General features: G+C 46.4%; 2 protein-coding genes across 2 annotated transcripts; both read left to right on the plus strand.

The window, feature by feature from the left end:
• The first annotated feature begins 8,426 nt into the window (after positions 1-8,426).
• On the plus strand, positions 8,427-12,561 carry LOC119224866 (photoreceptor-specific nuclear receptor-like). Its single transcript, XM_037482319.2, has 8 exons — positions 8,427-8,537; positions 8,951-9,101; positions 9,377-9,480; positions 9,598-9,909; positions 10,260-10,438; positions 10,895-11,138; positions 11,305-11,410; positions 12,032-12,561. Exons 1-8 carry the CDS (start codon positions 8,441-8,443, stop codon positions 12,162-12,164), a joined length of 1,326 nt encoding a protein of 441 aa, XP_037338216.2. The 5' UTR covers positions 8,427-8,440; the 3' UTR covers positions 12,165-12,561.
• An 889-nt stretch (positions 12,562-13,450) lies between these two features.
• On the plus strand, positions 13,451-20,986 carry LOC119224827 (receptor for retinol uptake stra6-like). The gene is made up of 17 exons (XM_037482231.2): positions 13,451-13,633; positions 13,836-13,902; positions 14,551-14,636; positions 14,712-14,851; positions 15,123-15,289; positions 15,418-15,525; positions 15,963-16,030; positions 16,121-16,200; positions 16,344-16,405; positions 16,493-16,655; positions 16,800-16,875; positions 17,196-17,329; positions 17,765-17,882; positions 17,959-18,060; positions 18,333-18,496; positions 18,722-18,859; positions 19,539-20,986. The coding sequence occupies exons 1-17, from the start codon at positions 13,458-13,460 to the stop codon at positions 19,826-19,828; spliced, it is 2,139 nt and encodes a 712-aa protein (XP_037338128.2). The 5' UTR covers positions 13,451-13,457; the 3' UTR covers positions 19,829-20,986.
• Positions 20,987-22,243: the final 1,257 nt, after the last annotated feature.

Here is a 22,243-nt window from a genome sequence, read left to right on the forward strand (position 1 = left end):
GCTTGTTTTGTCCCCCCCTGTGGCACGGATAATGAGGCATCTGTCCCCACCTGCCGCGCGGAGAGACGAGGCTCACTGTCTCACTTGAAAAAGAGCACAGGTTCCTGATCTGTCCGAAAGCGAGGCCCGGGACTTCGGCCTAAATGTTTTACACCGCGGCTTTCTAATTTCACAGGAAGCTCCTCATCGGGAACACTTTACGCTCTCTCTTCTTCGTCACATCTCCAACATCAACCAAAAATGAGTCACCCAAACGTTCTTCTTCTTCCCCTTCGACAGAAATATTCCTGAATACGAGCACAAAATGGGCCACTGTGCTGACTCTTGGTCAGAAATGATGCACACCTGACGTGCTCGTGACAGCCCCCCCCCCCCCCCACAACCCCCCCGCCGACCTTCATCCTCCCCCCCAGTGCCGTCCTCCTCTCCGGCGGACCTCGTGGGGCTCGTGGAGTTGGCCACAGGAGCGAAAGGTGATCTTCGGGGGGTTTTGTCTCGGTGTAATCAGACAGCGACATCATCAATCATGAGAGGGTGAATTACAGCGGGCTACAATGGGAGATAAGATAATGAGCGGGGCCTCGGCGACCTGCTGAGGGACGGCTCCAGTTCCCGTCCAGATTACATGGCAGCGCCCCGACGGGCTGCAAATTTCGCTGGTTGCACGAATCCAGGACGGAGAAAAAGGAGCCTGCAGGTACAATTAGTTCTGCTGTATTTCACAGTCATGTGGGACAGGTGTGATGGAAAACACTACAGTGTCCGAGTGAAAGCATCCTGTAAACACGCAACATGCTGATATGGACAAATCCATGCTTCACTTATTCTACCTCGTTACTGAGAAAAATCTGTCCGTCTCTTTCCAAGTTTCATCATCTTTAAAATGATTTTGTTAAATGATTTTTGGGTTAGAAGATACTGGGCAGTAGAGGTATAGGACTAAAGGAGCTGCTCCCAATAGCAACCAGCACATCTGAAACCATTCATTCATGAATAGTTCAGAAAAAAAAGGTAGAGAAAAACAGTCAGCTGTACGTAACATGACTACAGAAATAACAAAAAGACTACAAAAACTGAAAAAACTACAACGCTAATCTAAACGCTACACTAGTCAGCCACAAAGAGAAGAAATGGATTCAACAAAAAAAACAACCACCCTAAATTTTGCACAAAAAGACAGATAAATATAAGCCAAACGTCAACTACAAATACGCCAAAATAATTGATCAAACATACAACAAAGGGACTTAAAGGTGTCCTGGAGGTGCAGGAGGTGTTGCGACATACGCTCACACGCGGCCTCTGAGCTCCCCTCTCCCCCCCTCCTCCGATGCCCCGTCCGGTCCACACTCTCACTCCCTGACATGTGCCACCGCCCCGCTAATCCCCCTCCGATGCCCCCCCCCCCCTCCCCAACCACACAGCATCACACCCCACGACGGAACAACAAGCGACCCGCCGATGACCTCAGAGGGGAACCGGCTCCCCCGCTGTGTCACCAGGGATCCCCCCCACCCCCCCTCTGGCTGAGGCCATATTGGTTCTTTATACATTTTGGGAGCGGGTGGATGTAGGCCGATTACCGTGCAGGGGGAACACGGATGAGGTCCCTGTGATGTACATGCTGCGAATGAATTGTTTTCCTCTGGATTGTAAGCAGTCAGAGATTTGCATATTCAAACACATAATAGGGTTGAAAAGAGAGGATGTGGACATAATTTTAATCACGGCTGAGCGGATTAGATAACAATAGGATGTACTAGTCAAAAGGCGGGAGAAAACTGGGGGCCAAGCGAAGGCGTCTGTTTGAGTGAGTGTCCGTAAACTCGAGCGCTTTATTCGCACCGCTCATATGGAGCAGCTGGGTGTTCTTTAAAGAATAATCTGACCATGAGCCGTCACATCCCCCCCCCCCCCAGCTATGAGGCCATTTCATACGGGGGGGGGAAGCTGATTACGATCAATCATCCGTGTTGTGAGATTTTCCATCAATTGACAGTGGCTCCAGCTTCATGAAAGGACAGAGTGGGTTTTAAAAATGCGTTGATGTGTTTCAAGTCTTCTAATGAGAGTACAGTGAATTGATGCATAGTGTCTGTTAACGTAATTGACGTGGTAGGAATAAAGAATAGGAGAGGACACGGCGATAACACACTTCATTTACAGTCTTAAGCTCTTACACACCGATGATATTTACTCAGGCAATTGATTTCCCTCAATCTGGTTATTATTTGGATGCCAGATGGCGGGTCGCTGGTTAATCCCAGCAGCCAATTGGCCTGACCCCTTGCACTCCACCCTCCGCCTCCATAACCCCCTTAGCCCCCCGATTCCCGAAATCTTAACGAACCCGCTAAGCCGTGCAGCCAAAGAGCTGCTTTAAACTGGTGAGTAATGTCCATGTCAGCAGTCAGTAGAGGAGGCAGAGGGTGAGGGGGTGAGGGGGGGGGGGGGGGGTATTAGTGCCCAATTAATGCTGGGCTCTATTGTTATTGAGGGAAGGTACACGGGGACTGTACATTACCGAGACTCACACAAAGAAAAGATTAGCACTTTCTTTGTTTCTGTTCCCCAGAAAATGAATGTAGTTTTTTCCAATTAAAAATGTTTCGTTAGTTTGAGCTTTTTCAACTTTACATTTATAACGAAGCAATAAAATAAATAAACATGCACGTCCTGTAGCTGATCTTCATACAACAAATGACAACGGCCAGTTGACACATTTAAGCGTGAAAAAACTGAGCTGAGACATATTTGGATCATTTAGATTTTTGTCATTCGCTATCAAATGAAGATTTACAAAGTGCGACGCTCCTCAAACCGCAAAACTTACAACAAAGCGGTGAATCTGTATTAAACTGACTAAAACAAAGCAGCAGAACGCGGTTGTATTTCTGGGAAACGTAACAATGGTCCTTTAGTTACCTCATTTGCTTTAATCTTCTTGCTCCTTCTGCGTTTCCACAGGGGCCCTAATCTGATCTAAAGTCATGTGATCTAATCCGCCGCCGCAGCAGCAGCAGCAGCAGTGGTCGAGGTTTAGGCCTTTGACTGATAACCATCTGCCGGACGTGTGTCTTATTGGCTTGTTTTACTCAACTAATGCCAAAAAGGAAACGTTGACAGGTGAGAAGGAGACTGGAGAGTCGGAGGCTGAAGCTACAGGTGTCAAAATAACTCATTTTTTTGCCTCTTCTGATTTTTAAAACTATTTAAAAAACATGGATTGGATGATCATTGAGTCATTCACATTTTGTTTCCTCAGCAATTTGTTTTGCAAAATAAAAATATTTAAAAAATCCTCCTAAATTTCTATAGAATTATTGCAATAAATGAATGAAGTATAACAATGAAGAAGCCTTTTCAACAATTCTTCACCAGGGTGTTGGAAGTAAATGATCTGGTTCAGTTATACCTAAATAACAGAATACCTGGAATTTGTAATCCTACTCTTTGACAACAGTTGACATTGAAAGGGATTATACAAATCTTCTTAAGAAGGTTCACAGTTGAACTTAACTGTGTAAATCTCTGCGTGTCTATTCAACAACCTCCATAAGCTGAGAACCCAATAATAATATGACACCAAGCCGAAGGCCCATAGAACCACAACGCTGCTCACGGCCTTTGATTAAAAATGATCAAATGCATTGAAATGTAACACTTGGTGAGAGGCAGGAAAACCTCTCTTGGTCTACTTGTGTGTTTTAGAACATTTAGGATCGAATTACTCCTGTGAATCCAAGGACTCATCCGCTGCTCTCACATCTGGAACAAGAGACCCTACGCTGCATCTTAAGGTTTAAAAAGTACTCCTTTACTAAAACTCACACTCGGGTTTCTTTCTCCCACTTTTAATGTGAAACTTTTACAGCAATATTGTTTGATTTTTTTGCGCAATGTCGGAACGTGTCCTGGATTTCACCTCATTAACAATGTTTTGTCTCCTGCTTAATGAGGACATTGTTTGTCCGCGTTCCCCCACATCCGCTGCTCTCCGACGCCACACAAGGCCCCAAAGTTCGTTCCATTGTTGTCTTTTGTGCGCCTTGGTAAAACAAAAAACAAACAAACGGCGCGGGCCCTGAGCCCGCGTCAAGAGGCTCAGCCGAGGTCCAATCCGACGTTTATCTCTCCCGGGGCCGTTCTGCTGATGGCAGCGCCACGCCGCTTCGGGGGGGAAGCAGCTGTTTACCGTCAGAGATCTAGGTCAGGACGGAGGAGGACAGCAGCCACCGTCAGGTGCGCTTGATGTTTAAGAGTCGACACTTTACTGCTACACCAAGGTGTAGGACAAGCGGGCCTCGGCACGGGACGAGGGACGCTTGTCAAAGGACACGTGAGACGATTGCGGCCAAACCGCGTGTGTCGGAGAAAAGGTCATTTCAAACCGATAGCCCCCCCGTCTTGTGTGTCGTGCGTCTCTGCAGACCACGGAGAGGCCGAAGGTCAACGAGCGATGTGGGACAGAGGCACAGCTCGGCTCTCACGGGCCCTTTGTGCCAGCGTTTTTAAAGCCTGTTTTCCGGGTTTTAAGAGATGTGAAATTGTAGGAGAGCTCAGGCGTGCTTGGTGCCGTCCTCGCGTCCCCTCGAGACTGAAGACAAAAAGGCACAAACGGGACCCACTCGCAAGGTGAATCGCGTCTCCACGGGGGGGGCCAGGGCTTTGCAACCGAGACACCTGACACACAGGTAAGAGGCTCAGGGCCTGCAGTCAGATCCAAGAAGCAGCTTTATCACACTGTTACGTAACACACAAACACACACACACACACACACACACACAGGTGCAGGACTGATGTGAGGACACAACCACACCGCCGCCGTCAGCACTGGCCAGATCAGATTTAAATAACCCCCCCCCACTCCTTAAGTTCCCCTCATGGTCCGTGGTAACGCTCTCCCTCGGTGTGTGCTTGTTTTGTGCGCCTGTGCGGGCTCCTTCGTCCTCTCCCGTGAGCGATGCCTCCTCTGGTTGCCCGGGTGACGGAGTGCGAGGATGTATCCGGGTGTGTTATGAGGTGTGAGCAACAGGCGGGACGTGTTGGACACAAACACGTTACACATCAAGCACATTCTTTATGACGCGTTCTGATAATGGAGATTAATTCAGACGTAGACTCGTGGGTTTTAACGGACTCTGAAGTAAAGAATTAACATCACGTTACATAACGCGGCTCCTCTAATCACTCTTTGAATCCTAATATGTGCTGGCATAATCTATGGCCTGCTCATGTAAGCAAGTCGTGGCCTAAAACGTGACGGTGTCACAGTTTACTGAAGCTTATGACTATTAACTGTTATCGTCGTTGTTATCGTCTGAGCAGGAGACTCGTCTTCTAAACGTAGAGAGCAGATCTTACGCTGCAGCCGGTTGTCACGTTTAAACCGGCGGGGGTTTTGTTTGTTCCCAAAGATCTACATGTATTCATCCTTCTACAACATTTCAGACTCCCGCATCTCTATTTGACACGATCACGAATGCTATATGTATATAATATGTATATAATGCACTATAAACAGGCCGTAATATGATTTTAGTTTCTAGAAATGAATAATTCTTCTTCTGGTCCCTGAATGACACTTTCTCCGTGCAAAGTCCAAAAATTCCAGCAGGTCTATCAAGAAAGTAATTTGTGTTATAAACTAAAAACATTGCAGTGAGAGTCTGAGGCAACTGAAGACTGATCATCTACGCTTGAAGTGAGATATTGATTAAAGAAAAGAGCTTCAGGAATGTGAATGACAAGTATCCCCCATTCTTTTTTTATTAATTTGAAATCTTTGTAATTACTGCTAAGGGTTTGCAAACCGTGACCCTGTTTTGCATACCTCACATTAAGTGAATGGATAATACATATATGATTTTAATAATTAATAAAGCAATAATGCTGAAGCTCATAAGCTCATTTCTTTCATAAGATATTAAAAGGCGCCAGCAGCACATTATAAGTAAACTAATGCTGCATAATACATGAAGAAGCGATGATTTGGACACCGGTCGGTTGTGTGCTTCTAATCTCAATGCTGTTTCTGAGGTTTTCTACTTTTTGACAAGACGATGAGACGCTTGATTGAATGGTGAAGAAGTTCCTAATTAAATGAGAGCGTGTTTTGGGGTTTTGCTTCTTCATGAAAAATAATGTAGAATTTCTTTTTAACTAAAAACTATTATTATAGAATTTTTTTTTTTAATAATCAGGTGGGTGGAAGTCTTCCTGTTGCACGTTTCCTGGCTGTCTTTTTAGAATTACTTCATACCCATCAGTACTAATCAGCGCATAATTGGGTGGAATCCCCCCCCCCCCCCCCAGAAACACTGATCTCAGACGACTAATTAACTGGTAAATCTCACAAAGGTCAGCGGTGTGTTGGCCGAAGGATGAAGAGAGGAGCCACCATATGGCTAAAGATGCCCCACGAGAAGTGTGTCTTCACTGCTCTTTTAATCTTTTGAGCTAATTCTGTGTCTTCTCCCCCCCGTCTTCTGGTGATTGCCGATGGGGCCCCCGGCAGACAAAAACGTGGTCGACCTCTAATCTACTTAACTGCTTTCCACTTTGTTTTTTTACCAATTGCGGTGGAGCCGTGTTATCGTGGAGCTGACGTGGTCATCGTGAACGTCGTCCTGGCAGCACGTTGTCCTCCTTCGGCAGCATTGAAACGGTTCCCCAACGCCAGGACGGTTCTCGAAATGACCAATTGTGGAAAAAAAAATGTTTTTCATGGATAATAAAATCAAATGTCTCTGTGGGACGGTGCTCAAAGTCAGGATTCAGACACGGTTTATCAAAGAATTGGCCCATTTCTGAATATTTAATACATGTTATTGACACTGCATGTCCTTTCATGTGTTATATTTCATATGAATGTATTTACGCGGCGGCTCCGAGCCTGAAGTCTCCTCCTCAGTTTCATTCCCATCGATAATGTTAAAGAGTTTTGTTCATTCATCATTCACACCCCAATCTCCAGAACATTTTATACCTCCAAAAATAGAAAAAGCCATTTATTTTGTGGCTGTTGAAAGTGTATTTGGATTCATTGACAGATAAAAAGAGCTGTCTAAAATATCCTTTCTAAAGCCAATAACTTTGACTCAAACATGTCGACAAAACAAAAAAACAGTTTTAATCCATATAGTTTTCTGCGCTGTTAATGGCGTTACTGTTTCTCAGTGAACATTTAGCCGCTAAAAGAAAAAAAAAACAGCCCTGAAAGGATTATAAGTCCAGATGAACATTGATGCTGCTCGTTGATGAGTCTTTTTCTCGTTGTTCTTAACCGCAGCAGCATCACGCAGTGCTTTTCCTCTCATTTTACGCCAAACACAGCAAGTCAATCTGATTTAAAGATGAACGCCAGGCTGCATTTGTCATATTCTCTGGTAGTTGGCGGCTCTGATCCTCTTCAGTTGACTGCCGCTCAACGCCGCTGCCTGTGTAAATGGCACACGTGTGAGGACTCTGGCTTATTAATAATAAATGGGAGACCCCCCCAAGAACGAGCTAATTTAGCGTAGACCGAAACAGCCCTTGAAAAACTCTATTATTCCCTCTGTGACCTTTTTCTTCTGGCAGCCAGAAGGAAGCGGATGATCTCTAGTTTGTACAAAAAAAAAAAAAAAAGAGTGAAATGGGAGTTAATAGGCAGCTCCTCTGCAAACACTGGGGGTCATTATGAATTGGAAGCAATCACACAGATCAAATATACGGCGGGCGGAAATGGAGCTGGAATCTGAAAGGGGAAATACAACAAATTGTAGGAGGCTGGTAAATATAATAATGCGCGCCTCACGCAATCATCCCTTTTAAATGCTGAGATACCGAAGAGGGGCGTTGACTGATGGACGCCCTCATGGGCAGAGGAGACACCAGGAGACGGAGCCGCATGGGAACCCGTCTAAAGTTACATCTCTTCTGACAGAGAGCTTCGGGAGGCTCTTGCTGTTGCTCTTCTTCTGCTTTTCTGGGGGGGGGGTTTTGTTGAAGAGAAGCCACCAATGCTCCGCCAATGCGACCGATGGATCCAGCAGATGAACGGTAAAGATTAAGGGGGGGGGGACGCCAAATAGACATGCTGCTTACACAGCGCGTGGGGCTAATCCCCTTCCTCCGGCACCTCCGCCCCCACCCCGCCTCCCCCCCCCTCCCCCCCCTCACCGGGCTCCCTTTTGAGGCCCTGCCCCCGAGGAAGCACCCACAGACAGTGACGGAGCCCGACGGCAGCCTGTTGATCTGCCGCACAGGGACCAGAGGCCGCACCACAGGAACCGTCTGCACAGCGCGGACCCCTCCAGGCCCGGACACCTGATTCTGATCCTTTTTTTTGTTTTTTTTTGGTTGCCGCAAACCCATATTCTGCTTCGGAGAATAGAGGGTTAGCAGTTTGGCCAGAGAGTTCCTCACATCCATTCGCCATTCTAGAAAGAACAGACAATGATGACGGAGGACCACCTGTTGAAGATCCCCGTGGCGCCGCCCTCGCCCCGCGGCGAGTCTCCCGCCGGCGGCGGGATGGACGACGGCCGAGGAGGTGAGAGTTCCACGCCGAGATGGGACACAAACTTGGCCTGAGGACTTTTTAGATGATCATCATGTTCTTTTTTTTTTAACGTAATTATTTTGTAATGTTTGAATTAAAATGCCAATAATTTAACAAAACTCTCTCACACACAAGAAAGAAGTAAAACTAATTCATAGCTTCAAGGATTTTGTACATTTTGACCAAAATAAATATGTACTCTGCCATCTGAATGTATGTATAACCAATGGGTTTATTTGTATTAACATTAGTACCTCTGCATTGTTGTTTTTAATCAGCCTCCAGACACTTTACTCTTTTAATTTCACAATCACACACACAAAAACGAGATTCACACACATGAGACGGGCACACGCGTGAACATGACCTGACGCAGCGACCGTGTTTCTGACCCCCCCCCGCAGCCCAGAGTCCGTCCCCGGGCAAAGCTGCGAGCCCGGCTCTGGTGTGCAGAGTGTGCGGGGACACCAGCAGCGGGAAGCACTACGGCATCTACGCCTGCAACGGCTGCAGCGGCTTCTTCAAGCGCAGCGTGAGGAGGAGGCTCATCTACAGGTGCGGTGGGGGGGGGGGGGGGGAGGTGCATTATGGGAGGCCGCTCACCGTAGTCCCGAGGGTCTCGATAGAGAAGCAGTTTGTCGTCTACACTTGGATCACGAGTCATGTCTTTGAAAACTGTCAGTTTGTTATTTTTGGTGAATTGTGATTCATTTTCAAACAACGAGCACAAAGTCGGCCTAATTACTGAAAGCATCTCTGATGGTATTGAGTCGACCCCCCCCCGCGCCCCCTCCCCTTCCCTCTGATAATCCTGGTTGTCGGGTTGGCAGGTGCCAGGCCGGTACAGGCATGTGTCCAGTGGACAAAGCTCATCGCAACCAGTGCCAGGCGTGTCGGCTGAAGAAGTGCCTGCAGGCGGGCATGAACAAAGACGGTGAGCGCGTGGGCCGCGAGGAACCAGATGATGCGTTCACGGTCCAAACTGCAGGCTCTGTGTCTCATGAGTGTTTCCTCCCTCACCCCCCCCGCGCTGCCCTTTTCCTCACTGCAGCAGTGCAGAACGAGCGGCAGCCCCGCAGCACAGCTCAGGTGCGCCTGGACTCCATCGACGTGGACCCTGACAAGGAGCACCTGGCCACCACGCGGGAGCCCACCTCCTCCTCCTCCTCCTCTTCCTCCTCGTCCTCCTCCTCCGCCTCCTCGTCCTCCTTCTCCTCAGTCATCACGTGGCCCCACATTACCTCCTCCGCGTCCATCACCTCCTCTGCTGCCCCCCAGCGCTGCATCACCCCCCAGAACAACCACCGCTTCATGGCCAGCCTCATGACGGCCGAGACCTGCGCCAAGCTGGAGCCCGAGGACGGTGAGGCGGGGTTTTTTTCATTTTGCGGGTCGCTTTCCTCACGTGCTTTTTTTTTTCCTCACGAGGCCCGTTTGTGGATGAAAGCAAGCTAAATCGTCATCCAGAAAAGGCCTCCAGCCGTTGAATATGTACAGAATATGTACCCATTAATACCTGCTTAGAGGTGCTGTGGGTCTAAACTGTTATTATGTCATATATGGCTAAAAAAAAACATATATCAAACAAAACAAATACAGTCAAATTACAAAATAAAATACTGCCCTCCTATCGGGCGTCCCTGATAGCAGTATGTTAGGGTTAAGGACCGCAGTGAGTTAGCCTGACCTCGTCTTCCTCGCTGACCCCCCCAGTGGACGAGAACATCGACGTGACGGGTAACGAGCCGGAGCGAGCCTCCTCCGAGTACCACGTGGCCCTGTACCCGTCCAGCTCCGAGAACGTGTTCGAGACCTCGGCCAGGCTGCTCTTCATGTCGGTGAAGTGGACCAAGAACCTGCCCGTGTTTTCTAACCTGCCCTTCAGAGACCAGGTGGGACGCACTGCCGACCTTTTTGTTGTGCTTTTTGCTTTTTGGAGTTTTTTTTTTTTTTTTTGCTTTGCAAGTAAAAGAAAGACAATTAAAATGCAGAGAAGTGTGGTTTTTGACAAAAAAAGGAGATTGATGTTTTGTTGTTGTTTAAAAATGACTAAGGAACCATTTTTAGTAAAAATTCAGTTGTTTTTTTTATTTCATTTTAGCTCTATTATCCATTTTACAAGAGAACCATTGCAAGAATTTGGTCTTTTTGACAAAAATAAGAAATTATTAAAATGTCAAATATGTTGATTAACATAAATAAATGACATATAAAAACATTTTTTTTCAAAAATGTTATTTACTTAATTCTCCAAACATTTAAATTCGATTATTTTGAAATGCTTTTGCTCAATAACGATCATTAGAGACATTCTTAAAAATGCGGGTCTGTCGCCCTGCTCCCACCAGGTGATCCTGCTGGAGGAGGCGTGGAGCGAGCTCTTCCTGCTCTGCGCCATCCAGTGGTCTCTGCCTCTGGACAGCTGCCCGCTGCTCTCTCTGCCCGACCTCTGCCCCCCCGGCTCGCAGGGGAAGACCAGCTACACCAGCCTGGACCTGCGCCTCCTGCAGGAGGTCTTCAGCCGCTTCAAGGCCCTCGCCGTCGATCCCACCGAGTTCGCCTGCCTCAAGGCCATCGTGCTCTTCAAACCGGGTGAGGCCACAATGTGAATATTTGACTCACCTCGTATGCAGGTTGCCATGGCGCCGACGAAACCTTTCCTCCCGTGTTGATGAACAGTCGCTCTGACCTTCCTTCGGAATCGTCGCTGTTCACGGTGTTTGCCTGAATTTGTGTGACTGGCTCTTGTCGTCCGCAGAGACTCGTGGTTTGAAGGATCCGGAGCAGGTGGAGAACCTGCAGGATCAGTCGCAGGTGATGCTGGGACAGCACATCTGCTCCCACTACCCGAGTCAACCATCCAGGTGCGTTGCCTGTCTGATCACACACCAAAGTGCTGCTGCACGCTAAACAGTGGTATTCTGTTAGAATAGAATTGTTGCCCCTTATTTGTTGCTGGAGTTTATTTTTGAATGCAAATGGACGTTTGGGTGATAACATTAATAGAAATTAATCTACAATGAATCTCTACAAAGGTTTCTCTCTTTATTCTTACAAAGGACGCATCCCATAAAGATTTAATGTGAATGTTTTCTATTCTGAATACAAGTAAATGCATTTTACTAAGTTCCGTTTATTCAAAGTGTTTGTCAAAATAAATAAATAATCAATTTGAAAATACATTTTGGAGCTCATAGTTAGGGATTTAAGGGCATTTAGTCCCGTATACTTTTATTATTCTCTTTCTGAAATTGAATCACCTTCGTGAAAGAAAATGACCCAACCATCAAACACATGGATATAATAATAATGATGATAATAGAATTCATAAAGACAATCTAGTCACTGTTTAAACTGTTAATGTTAAGCAGGTTAAAGGAAAGACGTGCACGTGTTTGAAATGGATTGAATTACTACCACGAGCAATAAGAACGGAATAAATATATGGACGTTTTTTTTTTTGTGTGTTTCTTTTGCGTTGTCAGATTTGGAAAGCTGCTCCTGCTCCTTCCCTCTCTGCGCTTTGTGAACTCGGAGCGGATCGAGCTGCTGTTCTTCCACCGGACCATCGGGAACACTCCCATGGAGAAGCTGCTGTGTGACATGTTCAAGAACTAGGAGCCCTGCGTTTTGACTGATGCCTGCTTTGTGTTGCTGTTTACGCATCAGAGATTCTGCGTGCTGTTGTTGTTCCTTAAATGCCACTTTATTGTTTGTTTGTCGTTTCCACATCAGGTCGTTCTGAAAATCCCATTCTGACCCTCATGCTTGCTTGTCCATTTGTATCATATTTAGATGTTGATTTGTGTCCGTAGCGTCTCACCATGCAGATCTTTATTCGTTTGGTGATAGATGGGCTGTGAATCCCTGCGATATTCATATTTTAATGTCTTGACGAAGTAAAAATATGCTTGAAAATGTTTTTGATCGTTTTTTTTTTTTAGTGTCCCTGTAGCGATTGAGGCTAGATACCTCATCACGCATGTACCTGTAGATACAAATTCATAGGAAAATAAATAAATGGCACATAATGTGTGTCAGATGAAGACCTGAACGCTCTTTAACGGGGGGGGAGAATCAACCAAACAGCGCCCTCCTCTGTCCGGTGTATCACACAGAACCATCAACACACACACACACACACACACACATACACAACTTAAAACAAATAATGGGAGTTTGCTGAAGGACAGTTTTGTCCTACATTTACTTCATGGAACCAAGACGTTGAGCTTAAGGGCCTGTTAGGGTTTTTTACTGGATGCAAAGAGGTCTTTTGGGTAATGGACCTGTTGTTAAGTGATGCTCACGTACAATGAAAGCAACAGAGGTCAAAGAAAAAGAAAAGAAAAAGTTTGCTATTCTTTGTTTCCACAATGTCAGTCGGTTTTACTTAACTAACAGAACTCTTATTTTACTTCCCTCAGTTCACTTGTTGTCCTCCTCACAGAAACAAAACGTGAGGCCTCACTTCACGTGTCCGATGATCCACATTCTCCTTTTGGCCTCGCTAAGCTCTTTTCACACAAAGGGTGTCCCTGTTGAAAGAGGGAGATTTTGGTCTTATTACGAGCTTAGTCTCTGAAGCAACCCGGGCGGTGGAAGGCAAACAGGCCGTGAGTCACACACACGGAGGGGGGGGGGGCTCTCATGTAAACGTAATCACAAAAAGAAAAACACGTCGTTGTGACTGTATGAAGAAAATCAACTCTATATTGTTTTTGACTTTTAGTTTATGGATGGCAGTGGTCCCCCCCCCCCCCCTAGAAGAAATGTAGAGGCACACAGAGAGTTAGAAAGTTGTTCAGATGATGGTGAGAAAGCAATGCTCTCTCTCTCTCTCCCTCTCTCTCTCTCTCTCTCTCTCCCTCTGGCGTTAATCTGCTGTGTTGGGCTCTCAGTGAGACTGGAATGTGTTTGGGCTTTTCGGGGCCAATCTGTCCTGCAACCTGCTTCGTCCCGTTCCGACTCGACCGAACCGCGGCGATGAATCACAGCGAGGCCGAATCAGAGCCTTCAGAATATTCCTACTATGACTATTCAGACTGGTACTCCAACAACGCGGAGCCAACCGAGCCGCCCAAAGAGTGAGTAGAAAACAAATCATAATTTCCATTTCTAGTTTAATTAGAGTAACAGTGAGGTGTACGTTTTATCTGTCTCAATCAGGCATTTGTTGCAAACTATTTGCAGACAGTAAGACAGTTTAAGAATTTAAACTTTTCTCTTTCAGTTATTTTACAGTATTTTATTATTTGCAAAGAAGTCTAAATATGTTTTTCCTTTCAGAGTTATTTTGCCATGTGACCCTACAGCGGACAACAGGATCTTCCATGCATGCATGCTGTCGTTATCTGTGAGTGTGCACAAGTAACAAGTAATGATAAAAGTATTTAATTCAAGATCTAAGATTATTGATAGCTAATATATATGTATATCTGATTACTCTGATCACAATGGTTACACAACAAAGTCCCCCACAAAGTAAACCACGAGTCTAAAGTTTCTGCATCTTCTCCCAGGAATACATTTTATTTAATGATGTCAGCCGTCATTTCGTCGTTGCCCAATTACGAGTGAGGGCCACTTCTACCTCTTCATACTGTACGCAGGGAATGGAGTAAATAATGTGGACTATACTGTGACAGCAGCAAATCAGAAATAACAAGACTGTGTAGCCCGAAGGGTGCTCTCAGCAAAGGAGAGCTTCTCTAGAAGATGAGTTTATGACTGATTGGTGGCTCTATCAAAACCTCCAACTGCAATAACCAAGCAGCCGCCCTTTGTTCTTGCATTCTATGTTGTAGTTGAATGGGATACTGTTGCTGCCCAAGACTAGAAATAGCATTAATTGTACAAAAAGAAGGTCCAGTGTAGTGTTCTTGACATGAACGTCCTCCTGAGTCGTACAGCAAATATCAGCCAATAGGTAGAATCTGGAGGTGGTGGTGAAGGCCCACAGATGTTCAAGTCCTGTCCTGATGAACTTCTTCCTTCCCTCCAGCTGGTGGTGGTGTTAATACTCGCAGTTCTCACCAGGAAGCACAAATTCTGCCATGGGTTTGCAAGAGGATCCTCCAGTATCTTCAGGTAGAGACGAGAAATGAGACTTCAGACCCGGTTGGACATAACCTAAACAAATGTTTCTGTTCGCGAACCTCGCAGTCCGGCCAACTTCCTCGACCAGACCCAGAGCAAAGGCCCCATCGTGGCTGTTTTTGGACTTCTCTTCAGCAAGCTGTCAATGCTAGTGATCGCCCCAGACCCGCTGCCTTTCTCCAAAGACACTCCGGGGGACGTCAAAGGTGAACCGCCCCCGTTCACCCGTAACGACGAGTGGAGCCGCATCGGTAAAATGAGCACCATTTGCTGGCAAGATTTTGTCCGCTCGGACGATTGCGCAATGTGCAGCCGCAGAGATTAGGCGGTTTTAGCTTAAATGAACAAACCCTTTGTGGTTGCCGGTGGTGAATTTGATGACTGAAGCCATCCATGTGGTCATATGAAACAGGTAGAGACTCAATGCGAACCCACACATGGGGGGACTGATGCTTTCTTGTATCTCTTGCTTTCCAGAGTACATGAAGATACTTGCCATCTTCTACTACCCCGTCCTGTACTATCCTCTGCTGGTGTGTTGCACCCTGCAGCGCAGGGCGGGTTACGCGTTCGGGACCCTCCTCTCCTTCGGTCACCTGGCGGTCCAGCTGTGGCAGACGTTCGACTGCCCAAAGACCCCAGAGGTCAGAGGGCATTTCGACCGCTACAGCGAATCGACAGACGTGATTGACACGTTGTTGGTAGACCAGATTTCGGTAGAACAAACCGGTTGAAACCGTGTTTTTTTTTCGCACTTTCTCCGTCCTCACAGATCTACGCGTACTACGCTCTGCTGGCGGGTCTGCCTCAGCTGGCCTGCTTCGCGTTCCTCTGCGTCCAGTTCCCTCTGCTTTTTGTGAAAGGGCCGAATGCCGACGAGGTGGGAGGAGTCAGACAAGATCAATTATTATTATAATGTGTGGAAATAGCAACATGTGAACTAATCGCAGGGTGTCTCTGCTGCAGCTGGAGTAAGAAACATGAATTTCAACTATGTAAACCGCTGATTAGTGTAAGCAGCTTGTGCACTGCTGGTTTAGCTCAAGCAGATTATGACGAGTGGCGTTTCACCCCCTTTCAAACATATTAAAACAACAGAGTTTTTGTTTTAACAGCAGCTATAATCCGTCTACAGCTTTTGCTAACGATCTAGAAAAGAAAAACTTGTGGTGAGCAGGAATAAAAACACTTCATCTTTAGGTTTTCTTTTCTTTTTACTTATTCTTGGTAATTGCTTGGCCTCCATTCATCTCAAAATTTCTGTTTAGGAAATCAAACCTTCTCACATTATGAGTTTTTTTTTTTATTGTCTCTCAGGATCTTGACAGCAGCTACTACACCAACTACGTGAAGTTGCTTCTCAAGAAAAAGTCCTCCACTGCCAGGTGAACGGAGATAAGGCTGCGAATTCCACGCTTTGCTTTTACGCCGCGTGTGCGGCTTACTTCCGTTTTTTTAATCTTTTTTTTCCGCAGCTCGTCGACTACGGACAAACCAACGCTGGCAGAGAGGATTCTGGAGGTGCCTAAGAGTTATATTTATATGCCAGAAAAAGGTGTGTGCCCCTCCATTTTGAAAGCAGACATTTTGGGTTTTTTTTAAGTGGGAATTTAAAAAATCAAAAATTGTCAGAGGAATGCAGTCATGTTAAGTCCTGAATCGCTGTGACTGGAATAAGCTCCGTTTTTTGCCTTGCAGTATTCCGCTTCCCGCTCAAACTGGCCGTGTCGGCGTTCGTCGCCCTGGTGGCGATGTACCACGTGAGTCTTTCCCCCCCCCCTCGAATCTCCCCCCCCTAGGTCGCCTTTATTTGAGATGATGTGAAACCCCCGTTTCGCCCCCGTCAGACGGCGCTGTTGCTGGTCGTCCTCGTGGTCCCCACCCTGCACATCGTGCGCGCCGGCATCGACGAGAACATCGCCTTCCTCCTGCTGGGGTTCGGGGTGGTCCTGTCAGACGACAGGATGGAGGTGGTCGAAATCGTGACCTTCTACACTTGGTTGCTGGAGGGTAGGCTAAAAAGGAAAAAAAGACCATCCCCGAATCCTCAAATACAGACGCTGTGTGAACCCGAAGGGTCCGGTTCTTGATGCTCTCTTCCGGTCTTCCTCACTCGGTATCTCTTCTCCCCCCCCCCCCGTGTTGTTTCTGCAGTGTGCTACCTCTGTGCCATGACCCTATCTTGTTTGGTCAGCCTCGTCATGCTCACGAGGTCCATGGTCTTGCACAGGTAAGCGCATTAAAAACCCTCAGGTGGGTTCCCTTCAGCTACCTGATCGCGTTTTCAAACCGTTTTGATGGATCGACCAGAATTTTGTATTTTAATGTTAAGATGCAAAATGGCGATAGCATCTCATGTTCCCTAAACTTACAAACTTCTTGCACAAAGCATCACATTGTGGGTATGAAAGTGGTTCGTACTAATTAGTCTCATGCTGATTCGCATGCAAACCAGTCGACGGCTCTCTGGTGCTTCGTTACATTTGAGATCAGATTCCGGCGAACTCCCTGTTTGCACCTGGCACATCGCTGGCTGTTCCTTTGTTTCAGGTCCAACCTGAGGGGACTTTATAAGGGAGACGTTTACAGCGTCTATAGCAGCCAGAAGACCATCCGTCCATCTGCACCTGGTGTTGTCTGCTGGATGGGTTTGACAGGGTACCAGGCCGCCATCGTCTGCGTCGGTAAAGCTCAGAAACGCTGACTTTTTTTTAATGGAAAATGCCGCTTCTATTCAGTGTTCTTCTTTGCCGACAAATCTCAAAAAGTGACAAACGGTTCCTTCTCTCCTCCTTCGTGCCCAACAAATCGGCTCCTTCCACCTGCGTGTGCTGTTTGATCAACTGTTCAAGTTATCACACTTAAATTAAACTATTTTTAGCATGTTTTTCTAATGTTAATCTTCAGGAATCTATGGTTTTGGGACTGAATGCAACAGACAGGGAGAACAAAGAAGACAGACTTTGTTTTTTTTATTTTTTGAGGATTTATATCAAATTGAAGCTGATTAATTCTATGTTTGAAGAATGAATAAATAAGAAGAATACATTTCTCAGTTGGTTGGTAGCCTAATAACTCTGCATTTTAAAAATGGCCTCTTTCTGTGTTGTTTTTGGCAGGAATGGCCATTCAGACTGTGGTGTTCTTCATCTGCTTCCTGTTCCTGGTGTTTTTGATCATTATCCCCATTTTTTACGGCCGTAACTTATTCGCTTTCACAATCGCGGGGAAGGCGTGGTGAGTCCCTTTACTTTATTGGATGATTTAACGATTTAAAACAGAGATTTAATTTCCATCCTCGCGATGACCTCAGGCCGGGCTGGGTGACGCTGACCCTGGTTACGGTGCTTCAACATGTGACCGCCAAGTTTGCCTTCATTAAAAAGGAGGCCGGCACGAGAGACTTGAACAACAGGTGAAGCTCACTCATTGGGATGGAGGTTGGTCTGATATGTGGAATATGTAGATGAGGCAATCAAAAGAGTCGAAGAATCCTTTGCAATTTCCTTTTTTCTTTCACCTGCTGATGAGAAAAAGATTGAATTATTGCAACAACAAAAAAAAACCTAAAATAAATCACACGGTACCAAACTCAATGGTTAAAGAGGTAGAGTGATTCTGTTTTTTAATGGCTGGAATGGCCAGGGGCCCCGAGGCTGACTTGGAACATCTGGTGGTGTTTTCCAGAGAGAGTCTGTTCCTCCTCACGTACCTGCTGTTCCTGGTCAACACCGTGGTGGGACTGATAGTCGCAATATGGAGAATGGTGATCACCGCTCTGTACAACATCGTGCACCTCGGGCGCGTCGACATCAGTCTGCTGCATCGCACCGCGGAGGCCTACGACCCAGGTACACTCGTCATCATCCGCGCAGGAGGAAGAAACATAAGATATCTCAAGCAACTTTTAAGTCACTTATTTACCAGTTCTGTTATTTTTTGATGACAATAAAAACGTAAAAGAACTCCAACGTGACCTGGAGGTATTTCACGTGTCTCCCGTGTCTCAGTCTGAACACTGATATTCTCTGCGACCTTTGACCCTCCCCCCCCCCCCCCCCCCCCCCCCTATCCAGCCTACCGATACTACGCCCACTCCCTGAAGGTGGAGGTGAGCCAGTCCCACCCGGTGATGAAGGCTTTCTGCGGGCTGCTGCTGGACATGATGGTCGAGGGCGGCAGAGCCGGGCAGAAAATCAGGGACGCGGAGGAAGGTAGAGACCTCCTGACCTCCTGACCTCCTGACCTCCTGACCTCCTGACCTCCTGACCCCCTGACCTCCAGACACACACGCCACGCGTGTAGCACGGCTTTACATGTGACCTGTCCATTCGATGAAAGTTTGGATTCCAGAAGTCAATGTAAAATCTACAGCTGCTGAGATGCATGTAAAGAGGATTGTAAAGAAAATAAGATTGTATTGAACAAAGGAGTAAAAAGACCAGATGATTGCACTAAATCAAGGAACTACAAACATCCATGTCTGCACCAAATGTCATCGCAATGCGGCCAACAATTGTTGTCCCACAATTGTGAACATCTCTGAGCCAATTTTTTAATGGATAAGTAAGAGGTTATATGGTGCCAGATGAAGAAAAATATGTTTTTAATCCAAATACATACTTTAATATGTTAGCGTTTTAACCACCATGCTTTCGCAGGGTCAAAACTGCACTGTCATTGTTAGGGAATAAAACTACTTCAAAGGTTTGTACCTCCAACATATATGAATACGTGTGTCCAACAATGCAACAGTGCATTGTGTCTCCAAAATATTGTTTTAATCTTCCAAAGGGTTTTCAGGGCTGTAAACGCACTGAACACACACACACACACACACACACACACAGCGATGTGGTCAGTCAGTTTGTTCTCTCCTTCCGCCCCCGACAGCCTGCTCCTCCACGCCTCCAGGGGTTCAGGAGGCCGGGCCGAAGAAGGAGACCAGCCGGCCGAGGATTCGCGCCCGCTGGCAGCTGCTGTACACGCTGGTCAACAACCCGTCGCTGCTGGGCTCCAGGAAGCACTTCCAGACGCAGCAGACGCCGGAGACCGTCCCCAACGGCGCGCCCACCTGCGGCTCCAAGAAGGGCGGCGAGGAGGAGGAGGAGGAGGCGGCGAAGGCTCCCGCGGCGCCGGCCCAGCCCGCCGAGACCTCCACAAACCAAGATAAAACCGATTGAGGCGCCCCCCCCCGATGTGCTGTTTGGCGTTACGTTTTAAACTTAATTGGACTTTGGTCGTTATTTTTTTCCATTTATCTCCAACATTCCTTTTTTAATTCCCACATCCTTGCAGAATCGGTTCAGGATTTCCAGACATGTTGGTGATGACAAAAACTACAGGTAAAGGGCCAATTAATGGGGGACGTGTAACAATGTAAACACGTTTTCTTTACAGTAGCAAAAATAAGAATCCTTGTGTTTTTGCCGTGGAGCTCGAACCTCTTCGTGGAAACGGCCACGTTTCACCGAAAACGGCCCTGATAGGACAAACAAAGACTGACTCCACACACACAAGTTTCAATGCAATGGTGCGTGTTAGAGAATTAGAAGGTTTTGGTCAAGATTAGGGAAAGATAGTGATACTGGGCTTGGGGATTAAATTCAAATGTCAAAAATGCAGGTGAGCCTTGTGGCTGCTGACCCACAGAGGCACCGAATAAAGACACCTGGACGCTACCAGGGGGCACGACCTCCAAAAAACAGATGACAGTAGATCCCCGAGGCTCTCTGAACACGACTATTGTTAAAAATCAAACTTTGTTGTGTTCTGCTGGTGTCGGACTGCTGAGGCCATTGAGTAGTTGCATGTTGACTCAGATCGAGAGGTCGTTGTCGGCTTCTGGTTAATGCAGTTACATCAACACATGCCGGACCCCCAAAATGCGTTCTCGGTCCTTCATGCTGTCCGTGATGTTCAAGGGAGTTCGGAAATCCATCAAGTAACAAAAAAGTAACTTCTCACGTAATGGAAATCTCAAACTCTAGTCAATCACTGTTAATCTACTATATTCATAATGTTTGTACTTGTATTTCAACTTTAAAATTATTATGTGTTGAATAATATAATTGGAAATTACACTCACCGGCCACTTTATTAGGTACCCCATGCTAGTAACGGGTTGGACCCCCTTTTGCCTTCAGAACTGCCTCAATTCTTCGTGGCATAGATTCAACAAGGTGCTGGAAGCATTCCTCAGGGAGTTTGGTCCATATTGACATGATGGCATCACACAGTTGCCGCAGATTTGTCGGCTGCACATCCATGATGCGAATCTCCCGTTCCACCACATCCCAAAGATGCTCTATTGGATTGAGATCTGGTGATTGTGGAGGCCATTTGAGTACAGCGAACTCATTGTCATGTTCAAGAAACCAGTCTGAGATGATTCCAGCTTTATGACATGGCGCTTTATCCTGCTGAAAGTAGCCATCAGAAGTTGGGTACATTGTGGTCATAAAGGGATGGACATGGTCAGCAACAATACTCAGGTAGGCTGTGGCGTTGCAACGATGCTCAATTGGTACCAAGGGGCCCAAAGAGTGCCAAGAAAATATTCCCCACACCATGACACCACCACCACCAGCCTGAACCGTTGATACAAGGCAGGATGGATCCATGCTTTCATGTTGTAGACGCCAAATTCTGACCCTACCATCCGAATGTCGCAGCAGAAATCGAGACTCATCAGACCAGGCAACGTTTTTCCAATCTTCTATTGTCCAATTTCGATGAGCTTGTGCAAATTGTAGCCTCAGTTTCCTGTTCTTAGCTGAAAGGAGTGGCACCCGGTGTGGTCTTCTGCTGCTGTAGCCCATCTGCCTCAAAGTTGGACGTACTGTGCGTTCAGAGATGCTCTTATGCCCACCTTGGTTGTAACGGGTGGTTATTTGAGTCACTGTTGCCCTTCTATCAGCTCCAACCAGTCTGGCCATTCTCCTCTGACCTCTGGCATCAACAAGGCATTTCCGCCCACAGAACTGCCGCTCACTGGATGTTTTTTCTTTTTCGGACCATTCTCTGTAAACCCTAGAGATGGTTGTGCGTGAAAATCCCAGTAGATTAGCAGTTTCTGAAATACTCAGACCAGCCCTTCTGGCACCAACAATCATGCCACGTTCAAAGTCACTCAAATCACCTTTCTTCCCCATACTGATGCTCGGTTTGAACTGCAGGAGATTGTCTTGACAATGTCTACATGCCTAAATGCACTGAGTTGCCGCCATGTGATTGGCTGCTTAGAAATTAAGTGTTAACGAGCAGTTGGACAGGTGTACCTAATAAAGTGGCCGGTGAGTGTATATGTGTACAAATTATCGTTTTTTGTTACATTATGTATTTCCTGCACGCTATTTTAATGGGTGTATTAAACATATTAACTGTTTTCACCATTTCTGACAAGAAAATAGTGATTCAAAAAAATGATTTGAATTGAAAAATGATTGAATTTAAAATGTATTAATGCATGAAAGGGTATTGTTTAATTATGGAACAGTGTGAAATTATTGTAAATTGTATTCATTTTCAGTCACTAAATGGCAATATTTGATGTTTATTTTATGCCACTGCAGCATCAGCTGTGGTCCGAGTCTTTA

This window comes from Pungitius pungitius, chromosome 4, assembly GCF_949316345.1.
Source record: "Pungitius pungitius chromosome 4, fPunPun2.1, whole genome shotgun sequence".
NCBI classification, from domain to species: Eukaryota; Metazoa; Chordata; class Actinopteri; order Perciformes; family Gasterosteidae; genus Pungitius; species Pungitius pungitius.

Coding starts and splice junctions, on each gene's coding strand:
- LOC119224866 (XM_037482319.2), top strand. CDS start 8,441: ATGATGACGGAGGACCACCTGTTGAAGATCCCCGTGGCGCCGCCCTCG. Junction 9,102..9,376: donor AGGAGGAGGCTCATCTACAG/GTGCGGTGGGGG, acceptor TCGGGTTGGCAG/GTGCCAGGCCGGTACAGGCA. Junction 11,139..11,304: donor CATCGTGCTCTTCAAACCGG/GTGAGGCCACAA, acceptor TGTCGTCCGCAG/AGACTCGTGGTTTGAAGGAT.
- LOC119224827 (XM_037482231.2), top strand. CDS start 13,458: ATGTGTTTGGGCTTTTCGGGGCCAATCTGTCCTGCAACCTGCTTCGTC. Junction 14,852..15,122: donor CACTCCGGGGGACGTCAAAG/GTGAACCGCCCC, acceptor CTTGCTTTCCAG/AGTACATGAAGATACTTGCC. Junction 16,406..16,492: donor CCCTGGTGGCGATGTACCAC/GTGAGTCTTTCC, acceptor CGCCCCCGTCAG/ACGGCGCTGTTGCTGGTCGT.